Source organism: Balaenoptera musculus, chromosome 8 (genome assembly GCF_009873245.2).
Source record: "Balaenoptera musculus isolate JJ_BM4_2016_0621 chromosome 8, mBalMus1.pri.v3, whole genome shotgun sequence".
NCBI classification, from domain to species: Eukaryota; Metazoa; Chordata; class Mammalia; order Artiodactyla; family Balaenopteridae; genus Balaenoptera; species Balaenoptera musculus.
This window is the reverse complement of record NC_045792.1, coordinates 53,288,539-53,303,780: the sequence shown is the minus strand read 5'-3', so window position 1 is coordinate 53,303,780 and position 15,242 is coordinate 53,288,539. Positions and strand designations below refer to the sequence as shown.

General features: G+C 38.5%; 1 protein-coding gene across 1 annotated transcript in view; it reads right to left on the bottom strand.

Annotated features, from left to right (window-relative positions):
• Window positions 1–15,242, bottom strand: part of INTS4 (integrator complex subunit 4) — a 137,730-nt gene that overhangs the window by 57,790 nt on the left and 64,698 nt on the right. Inside the window, exons 7-10 of the mRNA XM_036859703.1 lie at window positions 8,004–8,189; window positions 7,308–7,358; window positions 3,591–3,679; window positions 2,318–2,438 (exon numbers count right to left, since the gene is read on the bottom strand). Coding sequence (XP_036715598.1) covers window positions 2,318–2,438; window positions 3,591–3,679; window positions 7,308–7,358; window positions 8,004–8,189 — 447 coding nt within the window. The remainder of the gene's footprint in view (window positions 1–2,317; window positions 2,439–3,590; window positions 3,680–7,307; window positions 7,359–8,003; window positions 8,190–15,242) is intronic.

Sequence of the window (15,242 nt, the reverse complement as noted above, 5' to 3'; positions counted from 1 at the left end):
TAGCATGCATGATAGTGTACTCATGTATCTCTGCTCATATTTTCTCCTTCTCTACTTCTTTACCTAGCTAACCCATACTCATCTTTCAAAGTCAACTGAGAAATCACCTCGTCCAAGAAGCCTTCTGTGCATGTGTTAGGTGCTCTTTCCTAGGAGTACCGGTATTGTAATTGACTGATTGCCTATGTCAACCTACCTGACTATCCACTCTTTTGAAGACACAGATTATGCTCAGAGTTTGCTGAATTGATGAATATGTAGTCTAAAGACCATATATGGTTTACCTGATCACGGATTTGTCTACTCAAGAATTGGAGCAGGGGAGTTTACCTCTTAGCTTGCACAGAGGAACTAGTAAACCAGCAGGACCTTAGCTGCACAACCGCAGCTCCCAGTATATAACTGGACCCGCACTAGGAAGGAATTCTACATGGGCTTTAGAGCATGAAGTATCATTTACAATCTATGTGGCCTTGGACAAATTATACTTTTCTAAACCTTAGTTTTATTATTCATAAAATAAATAATATAATATCTACCTCAAGGAGTTTAAAAGAATTAAAAATAAAAAACAAAAAGTGAGTATGTATATAAGTGTATGTATAGGCATATATTTACGTGTGCCTGTATATGAGGAAATGGGTGTATGTGCATGTGTATGCATGTATGACTAAAAGTGCCTAGCTTAGTGGGCTAGGAACTCTATAAATAGTAACAATTATTATAATTAGCAAGATTAGATTATTAATTACTTTTGAAGTATAATCATACTTATGTAATTTAGAGTTGTTTGGATTTGAAATCACTTAAATAACATAAAGCACTTGAGTCAAATTATAGTCATCTAAGTGAAAATCTTTTCAACTCACCACTGTAATTCATTATTCATACAGCTTTACATAAATGAATTTTAGATTCTATGGGGTACAAAACTAAAAAATTTGAATGACTCTGCTTTAAGGATTACTTTTCTAACTGCTTACTCAGATGACAATATATCATTGAATTATTCCTCTAAAACATCCCCTCACACACACACAACACACTGTAGATGCTCAGTACACGCTGAATGAAGGAATCTCATGAATGATTAGATTGTTCTGAATTTTAAAATATCCACAAATCAAAACAAGGCTTTAAAATGTGAATTCAAAAATAAAATCACTAACAGCTGGCTTGTTTAACTCTATATTTTATTATGGACAAGTAATATAATCTGTAAGCAGGAAATATTGAAATCATCCAAATTCCTTATTTTTCCATGAAAGTGCTTCACATAGGTTTCAGCAGTTACCCCCAAAATACTGGTCAAAGGACTAGGGGTATCACAGGATCTGTGTCCAGTACAATCAGGTCCAAACTTTTTAGCCAACAATCTTACTAAGACTGGCATAGTTGGGGGCCCTCAAAAGAGAAGTTATCAAAAAGAATTTCAGATATTCTTGCTGTGACATTAATACAAATTTTTATAGATAGTTATATATATATTTATATATTATAACAACCCCACCACCTTGCATAGTGTAGTACTTCACAGTTTATACACATATTCACAGACAGGATCTCATTTGAGTGTCATGACAACCCTGTGAGGTAAACATGAGAGATATTATAAGCCACTTAACAGATGAGGAAATGGGACTAAGATTAAGTGACATGTCCAAGACAACACAGGTATAAAATAAGGCTGAGTATTACGCCAACACTCCTTCTTCTATAAGACGGTTCTATTTCTGAAAAGTTAAAATTTTTCTTACAAATATACTAGCGTCCCCAAAGGCAAAACAGTAGGAAAGAATAAGGCTAAAAGTCAGATTAGCATCTGAATCTCATTCTACAACTTCCTATCTGTATAAATTGAATAATTTACTTAAATCCTCAAAGCCTCAGTTTTCTCACCTGGAAAGTGGGAATAATAGCACCTACCTTGCTGGGTTACTGTAAGAATAAATGGGATAATAAAGCAATTATACTCCAATAAAAAAATAAAAAAGAATAAATGAGATAATTAAGTGGCCTCATAGCAAAGTATCTAGGCCATACCAGGTGCTTAGTAATGGTAACAATTATTTTTATTATTATGTTCCTTTTTCTCTAGACTTTGGTTGTCTAATATGCTAATGAGATTAAATAGGATTATCTTTAAAATTCTTTCTAGTTCTAAAAGACTACTTCTCTATGGGAAAGTGAACAATTTCTTTCTATTTTAAGAAACACTAAGGTTTATAAAAGCGCATTACACCTATCCCTATCTAGTTTCTCAAAATGTTTTACAAGTGTAACAGGTAATATGTTCATTAAAGAAGATGTAACTTACCAATAGCTTTGCAGCTTGAACTCGAACCACCCAGGAGCCATCACTGACCATGTGACAAATTTTTCCAAACGCATCATCAACTAAGCGAATTTCTTCATTAGAAGAAGGGATTGGGACAATGCTAAATTAAAAGAAAAGAAACCACAAGTGACAAAACATGAGCCTAAAATTGCAGGTTCAATAAACTGAGAATGACCAATGAAAATTAGCACAAATAGAAATGATAATTGAATAATTCAAATCCTATAATGATGAAATACATTTCAGAGTAACCAAATCACTCTGGGATTTGTCTATTTTTAGTTGCAATGCAAATTTGTGTCTTCAGTAAAAAGTATTTAACACTGAAGATTCAAAGATTTATGAGATACCAAAAACAGCTACCACAGAGTATATCTTTAAGTTTATTCTCCCTTATAATTGCATTGCTGTCAATATAGCAAGTCTCAGAATAAACCAATATAAAACATACTTGCAAATCTGGTCCTAAATGAAAAAACAATTTCCAGCTAGTCTTTTTTCTGGGGGGGGTGGGGGGTGGTGTCTATAGCTTTATTAACTCATTCTGGTTTTTCAATTTCAGTAGGTAGCTTAATGAAGAGGAAAAAACACTTCTTTTTCCTATAAAAGGAGTTCTTCTATAAAACAGAATAAATAATATCTGTCTCTCCACCTCAAAGGATCACTGTGAGATAAATTATTTAATTACTGTGAAAAAAAAATTTTTTTTTTTGGCCGCACCACACAGCTTGCGCAATCGTAGTTCCCCGACCAGGGACTGAACCCAGGCTCTCAGCAGAGAAAGCACCAAGTCCTAACCACTGGACCACCAGGGAATTCCCTATGAAAATATTTTTAACCAGGAAAACACTACATAAGGGATCATTATTTTCAAATTCACCTGGTATCTTTAACTGGCATTTGTATTTACTAAAATGTGCCCCAAACCATTTTAAAGACTTTTTTTTAAGGGGTGGGCAGAGGTGGAGTGGATAGCATTTGAGAAAGACCATCCAATCTTTTCATCTATAGTTGAGGAGGTTGGGACCCAGAGAGGCGAAGTGTCTTTCCCAGCATACACAGAAAGTTCAAGGCAGAGCTGAAAAACAAGGACCAAGCATCCTGATTTTCAGGGTCCATGCTTTTCCCCTATTCCATACTGCCTTCCAAAAATCTAGCCAACATTCCTTTTCTGGAGGTGGGCTTTCTGCATGGTGGGAGGAGAGAAAAATGGCTTAGCAATGAACAAAAGCTGGCTTACACCCACACTGACCTTTCAGGATAGAGCTGACTGACAACCCAGATAAGCTGGACTGCAGCACTGCGCACTTGTTCATAGTCATCAGAGAGCAATTTACAAGCCTGCAAACAAGGATTCCAAAAGTCTGTTAGTTCTGTGTCCTCCCAGGTGATGTTCAAACTATTTTCAAAATGAAGATAAGGTGGCTGGATAAGGATACCAATCAAAACATATGGGTGATTTTAACTTCCTGAACCTTTGCCCAACAAAGAATTCTTGGCCTCTGCCAGCTGCTCTGGCTGTGTTCTGACTGTGTACCCTCCCACCCCATGTCTGAAAGGAGAACCACAGATTGATAGATAGCACAAAAGCCATCTAGAATAGCATCAATCATAGCAAAGCTTGCTGGGAGCCCGCAGTGCTACCCTCACAGGCTCAAACACCAAAGATGAGTTTTTTCCCTATCTGTAAAACTAGAGCACAAATTTCTGACTGACAGTCCATCTGAAAATTCAAGCACTCTAAATAAATGTACAATTTTAACGCTAAGCTGCCAAAAAGAGGCCAAATTTTCCTTTTTTACTTTAGTCTGAAATGGAATATCCCTACTCCACCCCCAGTCATAGCTACACCCTAGACTTCAACAACACCCAGAAAACGGTTTTTGAAATTTTAAAATCTTATATTCCATGCTTTGACCATATATGCTACTCTACCAGCTCTTCCATCGTCATGACTGAACCCATCACACCTGCTCTTCATCCCACTTAAGTTACCTATCCGTTTAAGCAGGGTCTCTCAACCTCGCTATTACTGACGTTTTGGACTAGATAATTCTTTGTTGTGAGGGGCTGTCCTGTGCAATATAAGATATTTAGCAGCATCCCTGGCCTCTACCCACTAGGTAGTTGTAGCACCGCACCCTCTTCCTCTCCCCAGCAAATGCAATAGTCAAAAATACCTCCAGACATTGCCAAATGTGCCCTGGAGGGCAAAATCACCTTGGTTGAGAACCACTGCTTTAATTCTATCCTTTCTTTCCAAATAAACCACCTTTTCCTTGCTCTATACCCGTCCTTACTTCAGTCTCTTGACAGCATTGTCTGCATCATCATACACAACCCCCTCAGGATTTCTGCTACAGCTGCTCCAAAAACCTAAGACTTTCTCAGTCTTCACAAGGGCAGCAGAGCACTGGCAAAGAAGACCACACTCTCTAGGGGATTGGTGATTCATGATCTCAAACCTTATTAGTCCTACTCTGAAATCCTTTACACTCCTGCTTTCCACTTCCATTTCCCAAGGCAGCTTTTCTTTTTTTCAGAAAGGTGGCTAATGAGCCCTTTTTTTTTTTTTGGCTGTGTTGGGTCTTCGTTGATTTACGCAGGCTTTCTCTAGTTGCGGCGAGCGGTGGCTACTCTTCGTTGCAGTGTGCGGGCTTCTCATTGCAGTGGCTTCTCTTGTTGCGGATCACAACAGTAGTTGTGGCTCAAGGGCTCTAGAGTGCAGGCTCAGTAGCTGTGGCACACAGCCTTAGTCGCTCCACGGCATGTGGGATCTTCCTGGACCAGGGCTCGAATCCGTGCCCCCTGCACTGGCAGGCAGATTCTTATCCACTGCGCCACCAGGGAAGCCCCAAGGCAGCTTTTCTTAACCTTTTCCTCAGGACTTCTATCCCACTACCAGCTATAAGGCGACCTGTTTATCTGAGAAAAATCAAGGTTCTCAGGCACAAACCCACTCAACTACTCCACACCAGTTATAAATTCATTTATTCCTGTATTCTCCCACCCCTCGTTTTCTCAATATCTGAGGGAAAAGGGTCCTTTCTAGTTCCTCATCCTTCTAGTTTTGCTATGGATCCCATCACTTCCTCACATGACCATCCCTTACCATCCTCCAAAATAGATCCTCTTTGTGATTCTCTATGGTAGCATCCTATTGATTTACCTCAGAGCAATACTCATATGCTATAACTGTATTTGCTTATTTGTTAATTGCCTGTCTTACCTATGACAATGTGAAGGGCATGGGTCCTATCTATTATAACATGCTTGGGATTATAAAGCCAGCATTAGGTACTCACTAACATTTGTTGGATGAATCAGCTCATGAATCTGATCTTCTGCCTCAAGGAACTTACTCCAGCATTTATTCTCCTTTGTCTCTTCTATCATAACACTAGCTCTCCCAAAACAGTAGCTCTCTCTTCAACATATAAACATACTTAGCAACTGTCTTTAAAATACAGGAAAAAAAACCCCAACAACCCTTAATCCTATGCCCCCTTCTACCAACTTCTACCCCACTTTCCTATCATAGTCAAGTTTCTTTAAAATACAGTCATAGTCAATAGACTTTAAATGCCTCAACTCAAAAGACCCTGATCTGGCTTCCCCCAGTCCCAGCACTCTACTGAAATTGCTCTCTTTAAACTCACTAATGACCACTTTGTTGCTAAGTCCCATGACCAGATTTCAGTGCTATCCTAAATGACCTTTCACCAGCATTTGACACTGCTGACTATGAGAATGCCCTCCTGCCTTTTTTGGAATATATTTTTCCTCCTCCTCCATCAAGCTGCTCCTCAGTTCCATTCTAGGGCTCCTTTCTTAAACGTTGGACCTCACCCCTGGCTCCATCCTCATCACTTCCAATCTTACTCTCCCTGGGTATCCCCATGACCCCTAGATATTGATGGCTCCAAATATCCACCTCCAGCTCTGATCTTTCCTGAGTTCCAGACCTGGAATTCTCCTCATGAGTATCCCATCAATCCTTCAAACTCAAGATAATCAAAATGAACTCATTATAGTAACTAATTCTACCTCATATCTCAAATCCTCCCCCATCATTCCATCCTCACTCCCTCGAGGTCCACAGCATTGCTTGCCTAACCAACTGACACAGTCTTATGTCACTAAACATCTGAATCATCGGACTAACTCTTTTTCCTTTGAGTCCTTACTCTAAAAGCTTCCTTTAATTATTTGGTTTCCCACACAGTTTTCCTATAGGTCACACCAACATAACCATTCTGAACTCATTCTACTTCATTTGTAAAAGAACGTACTTGGTTTACACATCAGTCATAGCGGCTAATAGTTTGGCTAATTATCCTCTTCCTCTAAAAGCTAAAACCACTCACAGTAGGCTAATAAAAACTGGTCTCTGAGCGTGGATTTAGATTTCTTGTCTCTAGATACATCCAATTATTCTACAAGAATAACTGTAAGGGCTTTCGGTTAGACACTCAGTCAGCTTCTCCTAATGATACTATAACTTCATTGTGCTTTTCCTTACCAATGCTATAACAATCATGTGATATCTTTTCATATGATCCCATGGTCTTGGTCATCCTCCTCCAGAAATACTCCAGTTTCTCAAGTGTGGTGCCCTGAATTGACTTCAGGTTTGAAGTCAATCTCAGTCAACCAAGCAGAGATCAGCAAGACTACCACTTTCCTTACTCTGAACACTACACTTCTCTTTGTATACTCTGGTATTCATACTGAGCTACCTAAATCCTCCCAAATGCCCTCCTCACATGCACTAGTGCTATTCATTACATATTCCCCATTCTCTTCTTAGAATGTATGTTTTGGATACAACTGCACATTCATCACAACACTGCCACTGTTAGCCAGCTGAAGCTCTATGTTTTCAAATTCTGACAACCAGCATGCCACCCTCCCAGTTTCATGATTTCTCCACCTCCCTCCTCTTCTAGACAGCAATCATATAAGGTACCTGAGAATAAATTGTTTGGTATAATTTCAGTCCTCTTTCATGGAGCTGCAACTAGATAATAAAGATACAGTTTAAGTATTCCGAAAAAAAAAATCAATATTTCCAATGTCTCCCCACAATCTCATATATTTTTCCCCATTATATCACATTAACATGGTTCCCTTTGGCCAAAATCAGTGCTATATAAATAAGAAACCTGGACTTTTCAGTAGAAACACTCAAACACTTAATGAATCTAACCCAGGGACTGTCCCAAGGGGATATCAGAAAAAATATGAAATAATGATAAGGAGGCTGAGGAAGAAATGGTTAACACCATCTCCCCCTAAAGAGCAACCCTCCCCCATAACTTTCACCTATACTTCTGAAATACAAAGGTATAACCTGTACCTACTGTACTATAATACCAAGTAACATCTCTCCCATGGACCTGGGATACAAGTTTTACCTTCCATGTTTCAGAAATGCAGGTGAAAGCTACCAAAGAAGCCCAAAGATAAGCAACTGTTGTAAAGGAATGTGTGCCTTTGAGTTCTGTGATGCCACCAACACCTTCCTGAAAGTGTGCATAAAGTATACCCTGGGGGGATTCAGAATGTATCCAAGGTCGCATTAGCCATTAACTTAAAAAAAAAAGAAAAGAATAAAACAAACAAAAAAAACCTATCTCCATTTAGTTTCCATGATCACGTTTACCATGGCTTTTATAGCTGCTGTTCTGACACGTGGGTCCTGGTCACTGAAGTAATCCCCTATAATCTTCTGGACGTCTCTGACAGCTAGGCCTTCTGCATCTTTTGTGACACTTTTCTCCAAAGAACCCAGATTGCCAAGTAATTGCAGGCACTTATTTCTTACACCATGCGAGGTATCTGTCAGGTGCTACGAAAAGAAAAGAGAGAACAAAAGGACATGATTAAGATACCTTAAAAATAAACAAAAACACAGAAACAAAAGCACTGTATCAACTTAAGGAATGACTTCAAACACTACATTCTCACTAGTCTGTCTAGTCTCATGGGTTTTTTGTTGTTGTTGTTTTTTGTTTTTTTGGCCATGCTGTGTGGCTTGTGGGATCTTATTTCCCCAACCAGGGATTGAACCCAGGCGCTGGCAGTGAGAGTGCCTAATCCTAACCACTGGACAGCCAAGGAATTCCCTTCATGTTTTTTGAGTATGTGTCTTCCAAAAAGAATCATGAGTCCTTAGAAAATAAGACTCCCATTTATTCAACATTATACTCCCAACAGCAAGCACCTGGCCTTGTAAAGACTAGGTACTTTAAAAGTGACCCCTTAAATTGCATTTTATTCACTATCAAATCTAAAAACAGAACAAAAATTCATAAATTTAAAAAATTTTAATATTCATACAGAAATATGTAAAAATATTAAATGTACAACTCAATGAATTTTCACAAAACACACACAAATAAGAAGCAACCAGATAAGGAAGTAAAACATGACCACCTCTCACAGTAACTACTCTACCACCATCATCAAAAATAGCCACCATCAGGCTTCATCCTCCCCAGCAGGAAGCTAAGCCCTTCCTCTTGGGAGCTGCTGTGGTATCCTCTCAGGCATCAAATTGTACTGCAATGTCTTGTTTTCACAAGTCCATCTCCTTTAAGACTGTGCTCCTGGGCTTCCATGGTGGTGCAGTGGTTAAGAATCCACCTGCCAGTGCAGGGGACACAGGTTCAATCCCTGGTCCAGGAAGATACCACATGTTGCAGAGCAACTAAGCCCATGCGCCACAACTACTGAGCCCATACACCACAACTACTGAAGCCCACGCGCCTAGAGCCTGTGCTCCACAACAAGGGAAGCCACCTCAATGAGAAGCCCGCGTTTCTCAACACGGGCTTGAACTGAGCTTGCCGCAACTAGAGAAAGCCCATGTGCAGCAACGAAGACCCAATGCAGCCAAAAAAAGAAAAAAAAAGACTGTGCTCCTTTTAGAATCTTTTATACATTGAGCACAGAGTACAGAAACTAAATATGGATTATAAAGGGCCTTCTTTTGGGGGTTCTTAGGAGAACTGAAAGTAAATTAATTTAAATTAAGTGCATGCAAAGCATCTGCAGTGTTGTGAGAATTCCATAAACATTATCAGCTACTGTTACTATTACGATTATTATTAATAATAAAATTTGCTTCCTTCCACCTAAAAAATAAAATAAAATAAAAAGCCAGCATCACCAAAGCAATCTTGAGAAAAAAGAACAAACCTGGAGGAATCATGCTCCCTGCCTTTAGACTATACTACAAGGCTACCATGATCAAAACAGTATGTTAATGGAACAAAAACAGACACACAGGACTTCCCTGCTGGCGCAGTGGTTAAGAATCCACCTGCCAATGCAGGGGACATGGGTTCGAGCCCTGGTCCGGTAATATCCCACATGCCGTGGAGCAACAAAGCCCATGCGCCACAACTACTGAGCCTGTGCTCCAGAGCCCGCAAGCCACAACTACTGAGCCCGTGTGCCACAACTACTGAAGCCCACGTGCCTAGAGCCCGTGCTCCGCAACAAGAGAAGCCACTGCAATGAGAAGCCCACGCACCGCAACAAAGAGCAGCCCCAACTCACCGCAACTAGAGAAAGCCTGTGCACAGCAACAAAGACCCAACACAGCCAAAAATAAATAAATAAACAAATATTTAAAAAAACAGACACACGGATCAATGGAACAGAAGAGAGAGCCAAGACATGAACCCACACACTTATGGTCAGTTAATCTACAACAAAGAAGGAAAGAATATACAATGGGGAAAAGATAGTCCCTTTGATAAGTGGTGCTGGAGAAACTCTACAGCTACATGTAAAAGTATGAATTAGAACATTTTCTCATACCATATACAAAAGTAAACTCAAAATGGATTAAAGACCTAACTGTGGGGCTTCCCTGGTGGTCCAGTGGTAAAGAATCCACTTTCCAATGCAGGGGACGCAGGTTCAATCCCTGGTCGAGGAACTAAGATCCCACATGCTGCAGGGCAACTAAGCCCGCACGCCACAACTACTGAGCCCGTGTGCCTCAACTAGAGAGTCCTTGAGCTGCAAACTACAGAGCCCACACGCTCTGAAGAACAACTAGAGAGAGAAAAACCTGCACGCCACAACTAGGGAGAAGCGTGCACGCCACAATGAAGAGCCTGCATGCCACAATGAAGATCCTGTGTGCCTCAACTAAGACACAACACAGCCAAAAAAAAAAAAAAAAAACCTAAATGTAAGACTAGAAACCATAAAACTCCCAGAAGAAAACATAGGCAGAACACTCCTTGACATAAATCATAGAAATATTTTTTTGGATCTCTCTCCTAAGGCAAAGGAAACAAAAGCAAAAATAAACAAATGGGACCTAATTAAACTTAAAAGCTTTTGCACAGCAAAGGAAACCACTGACAAAAAAGACAACCTAGTGAATCGGAGAAAAATATTTGCAAATTACATGACCAATAACGGGTTAATATCCCAAACATATAGACAACTCATATACCTCAATATCAATAAAACCCAAACAACCTGCTAAACAATACACTAAACAATACACTACTAAATAACCAAGAGATCACTGAAGAAATCAAAGAGGAAATCAAAAAATACCTAGAAACAAATGACAATGAAAACACAACAACCCAAAACCTATGGGATGCAGCAAAAGCAATTCTAAGAGGGAAGTTTATAGCAATAAAATCCTACCTCAAGAAACAAGAAACATCTCAAATAAACAACCTAACCTTACACCTAAAGCAATTAGAGAAAGAAGAACAAAAAAACCCAAAAGTTAGCAGAAGGAAAGAAATCATAATGATCAGATCAGAAATAAATGAAAAAGAAATGAAGTAAACAATAATAAAGATCAATAAAACTAAAAGCTGGTTCTTTGAGAAGATAAACAAAATTGATAAGCCAGACTCATCAAGAAAAAAAGGGAGAAGACTCAAATCAATACAATTAGAAATGAAAAGGGAGAAGTTACAACGGACACTGCAGAATACAAAGGATCATGACAGATTACTACAAGCAACTATACGTCAATAAAATGGACAACCTGGAAGTAATGGACAGATCCTTAGAAAAGCACAACCTTCCGAGACTGAACCAGGAGGAAATAGAAAATATAAACAGACCAATCACAAGCACTGAAATTGAGACTGTGATTAAAAATCTTCCAACAAACAAAATCCCAGGACCAGATGGCTTCACAGGTGAATTCTCTCAAAAATTTAGAGAAGAGCTAACACCTATCCTTCTCAAACTCTTCCAAAATACAGCAGAGGGAGGGACACTCCCAAAGTCCTTCTAAGAGACCACCATCACCCTGATACCAAAACCAGACAAACATGTCATAAAGAAAGAAAACTACAGGCCAATATCACTGATCAACATAGATGTAAAAATCCTCAACAAAATACTAGCAAACAGAATCCAACAGCACATTAAGAGGATCATACACCATGATCAAGTGGGGTTTATCCCATGAATGCAAAGATTCTTTAGTATACACAAATCAATCAATGTGATTATTAACAAATTGAAGGAGAAAAATCATATGATCATCTCAATAGATGCAGAAAAAGCTTTCGACAAAATTCAACACTCATTTATGTTAAAAACCCTCCTGAAAGTAGGCATAGAGGGAACTTACCTCAACATAATAAAGGCCATATATGACAAACCCACAGCCAACATCATTCTCAATGGTGAAAAACTGAAACCATTTCCTCTAAGATCAGGAAGAAGAAAAGGTTATTCACTCTCACCATTATTATTCAACAGTCCATTCTCACCACTACTATTCAACATAGTTTTGGAAGTTTTAGCCACGGCAATCAGAGAAGAAAAAGAAGTAAAAGGAATCCAAATTGGAAAAGAAGAAGTAAAGCTGTCACTGTTTGCAGATGATATGATACTAAACATAAAGAATCCTAAAGACGCTACCAGAAAACTACTAGAGCTAATCAATGAATTTGGTAAAGCAGGATATAAAATTAATGCACAGAAATCTCTTGCATTCCTATACATTAATGATGAAAAATCTGAAAGAGAAATTAAGGAAACACTTCCATTTACCACTGCAACAAAAAGAATAAAATACCTAGAAATAAACCTACCTAAGGAGACAAAAGACCTGTATGCAGAAAACCATAAGACACTGATGAAAGAAATTAAAGATGATACAAACAGATGGAGAGATATACCATGTTTTTGGATTGGAAGAATCAACATTGTGAAAATGACTCTACTACCCAAAGCAATCTACAGATTCAATGCAATCCCTACCAAATTACCAATGGCATTTTTCAGAGAACTAGAACAAAAAAATTTCACAATTTGTATGGAAACACAAAAGACCCCGAAGAGCCAAAGCAATCTTGAGAAAGAAAAACGGAGCTGGAGGAATCAGGCTCCCGGACTTCAGACTATACTACAAAGCTACAGTAATCAAGACAGTATGGTATTGGCACAAAAACAGAAATATAGATCAATGGAACAGGATAGAAAGCCCAGAGATAAACCCATGCATATATGGTCACCTTATTTTTGATAAAGGAGGCCAGAATATACAATGGAGAAAAGACAGCCTCTTCAATAAGTGGTGCTGGGAAAACTGGACAAACTACATGTAAAAGAATGAAATTAGAACACTCCCTAACACCATACACAAAAATAAACTCAAAATGGATTAAAGAGCTAAATGTAAGACCAGACACTATAAAACTCTTAGAGGAAAACATAGGCAGAACACTCTATGACATAAATCACAGCAAAATCCTTTTTGACCCACCTCCTAGAGAAATGGAAATAAAAACAAAAATAAACAAATGGGACCTAATGAAACTTAAAAGCTTTTGCACAGCAAAGGAAACCATAAACAAGATGAAAAGACAACCCTCAGAATGGGAGAAAATATTTTCAAATAAAGCAACTGACAAAGGATTAACCTCCAAATTTTACAAGCAGCTCATGCAGCTCAATATCAAAAAAACAAACAACCCAATCCAAACATGGGCAGAAGACCTAAATAGACATTTCTCCAAAGAAGATGTACAGATTGCCAACAAACACATGAAAGGATGCTCAACATCACTAAACATTAGAGAAATGCAAATCAAAACTACAGTGAGGTATCACCTCACACCAGTCAGAATGGCCATCAAAAAATCTACAAACAATAAACGCTGGAGAGGGTGTGGAGAAAAGGGAACACTCTTGCACTGTTGGTGGGAATGTAAACTGATACAGCCACTATGGAGAACAGTATGGAGGTTCCTCAGAAAACTAAAAATAGAACTACCATACGACCCAGCAATCCCACTACTGGGCATATACCCTGAGAAAACCATAATTCAAAAAGAGTCATGTACCACAATGTTCACTGCAGCTCTATTTATAATAGCCAGGACATGGAACAACCTAAGTGTCCATCGACAGATGAATGCATAAAGAAGATGTGGCACATATATACAATGGAATATTACTCAGCCATAAAAAGAAGTGAAACTGAGTTATTTGTAGTGAGGTGGATGGACCTGGAGTCTGTCATGCAGAGTTAAGAAGTCAGAAAGAGAAAAACAAATACCATATGCTAACACATATATATGGAATCTAAAAAAAAAAAATGGTTCTGAAGAACCTAGGGGCAGGACAGGAATAAAGCCTCAGAAGTACCGAATGGACTTGAGGACATGAGGAGGAGGATGGGTAACCTGGGACGAAGTGAGAGAGTGGCATGGACATATACACACTACCAAATGTAACATAGATCGCTAGTGGGAAGCAGCCACATAGCACAGGGAGATCAGTTCGGTGCTTTGTGACCACCTAGAGGGTTGGGATAGGGAGGGTGGGAGGGAGACGCAAGAGGGAGGAAGATATGGGGATGTATGTATATGTACAGCTGATTCACTTTGTTATAAAGCAGAAACTAACACACCATTGTGAAGCAATTATACTCCAATAAAGATTTAAGAAAAAAAAAGACCCAATGCAACCAAAAATAAATAAAATAAAATTTTAAAATAAATAAATATATACAATTTATGGATAAATAAATATACATATACAGTATTGGGGAATAAAAGACCCAACGCTGCCAAAAATAATTAATTAATTAATTAATTAATTATTTAAAAAAGAAAAAGACTGATGAGATATGTTGACAATCAATGCAAGATGTGATTCTGAACTGGATTCTTTTCCTATAAAGGACATTGGAATAAATACTGACATTTGAATGAGGTTTGAGGATTAAATGGTAATATGTTGATGTTAGTGTCCTGATTTTGATGGTCATATTGAGGTTATGAAAGAGAGTATCTTTGTTTATAGGAAACACAAACTGAAGTATTGAAGAGTAATGGGGCACCATGTTAGCAACTTACTCTAAAATGGTTCACAAGAAAAGAAAGTTCTTTATTACTGTGCTTGCAATTTTTCTTCAAGTTTGAGATTTTTTTTTTTTTTTTTTTAAAGGCCACACCACATGGCTTGGGGGATCTTAGTTCCCAGACCAGGGATTGAATCCAGGCCCTCAGCACCGAAAGCACCAAGTCCTAACCACTGGACCACCAGAGAATTCCCAAGTTAGAGATTTTTTTAAAAATGAAAGTTTAAATATACACAAAAAAGAATAAACTAACCATACTGTTTCATAAACATTAGAAAAATATTATATTATCCATAAGAATAAGTGTACTTTAAGACCATAAAAAGGGGGTAGCTATAGCATACTCATACCCACACAGGTGCAGAGAATACCTGGAGGAGTTGTAGGCGGCTTTGCAAAGAAAGTGGATTTCATAACTTGTTTCCCCTCTTGTTTGAGAGGCAAAGAAGCATAGTGGAATGAACACAGACTGGAACCAGACCTAGGTCTGATTGCTGGAGCTGCCACTTAGTATCTATGTGGTCTTCACCA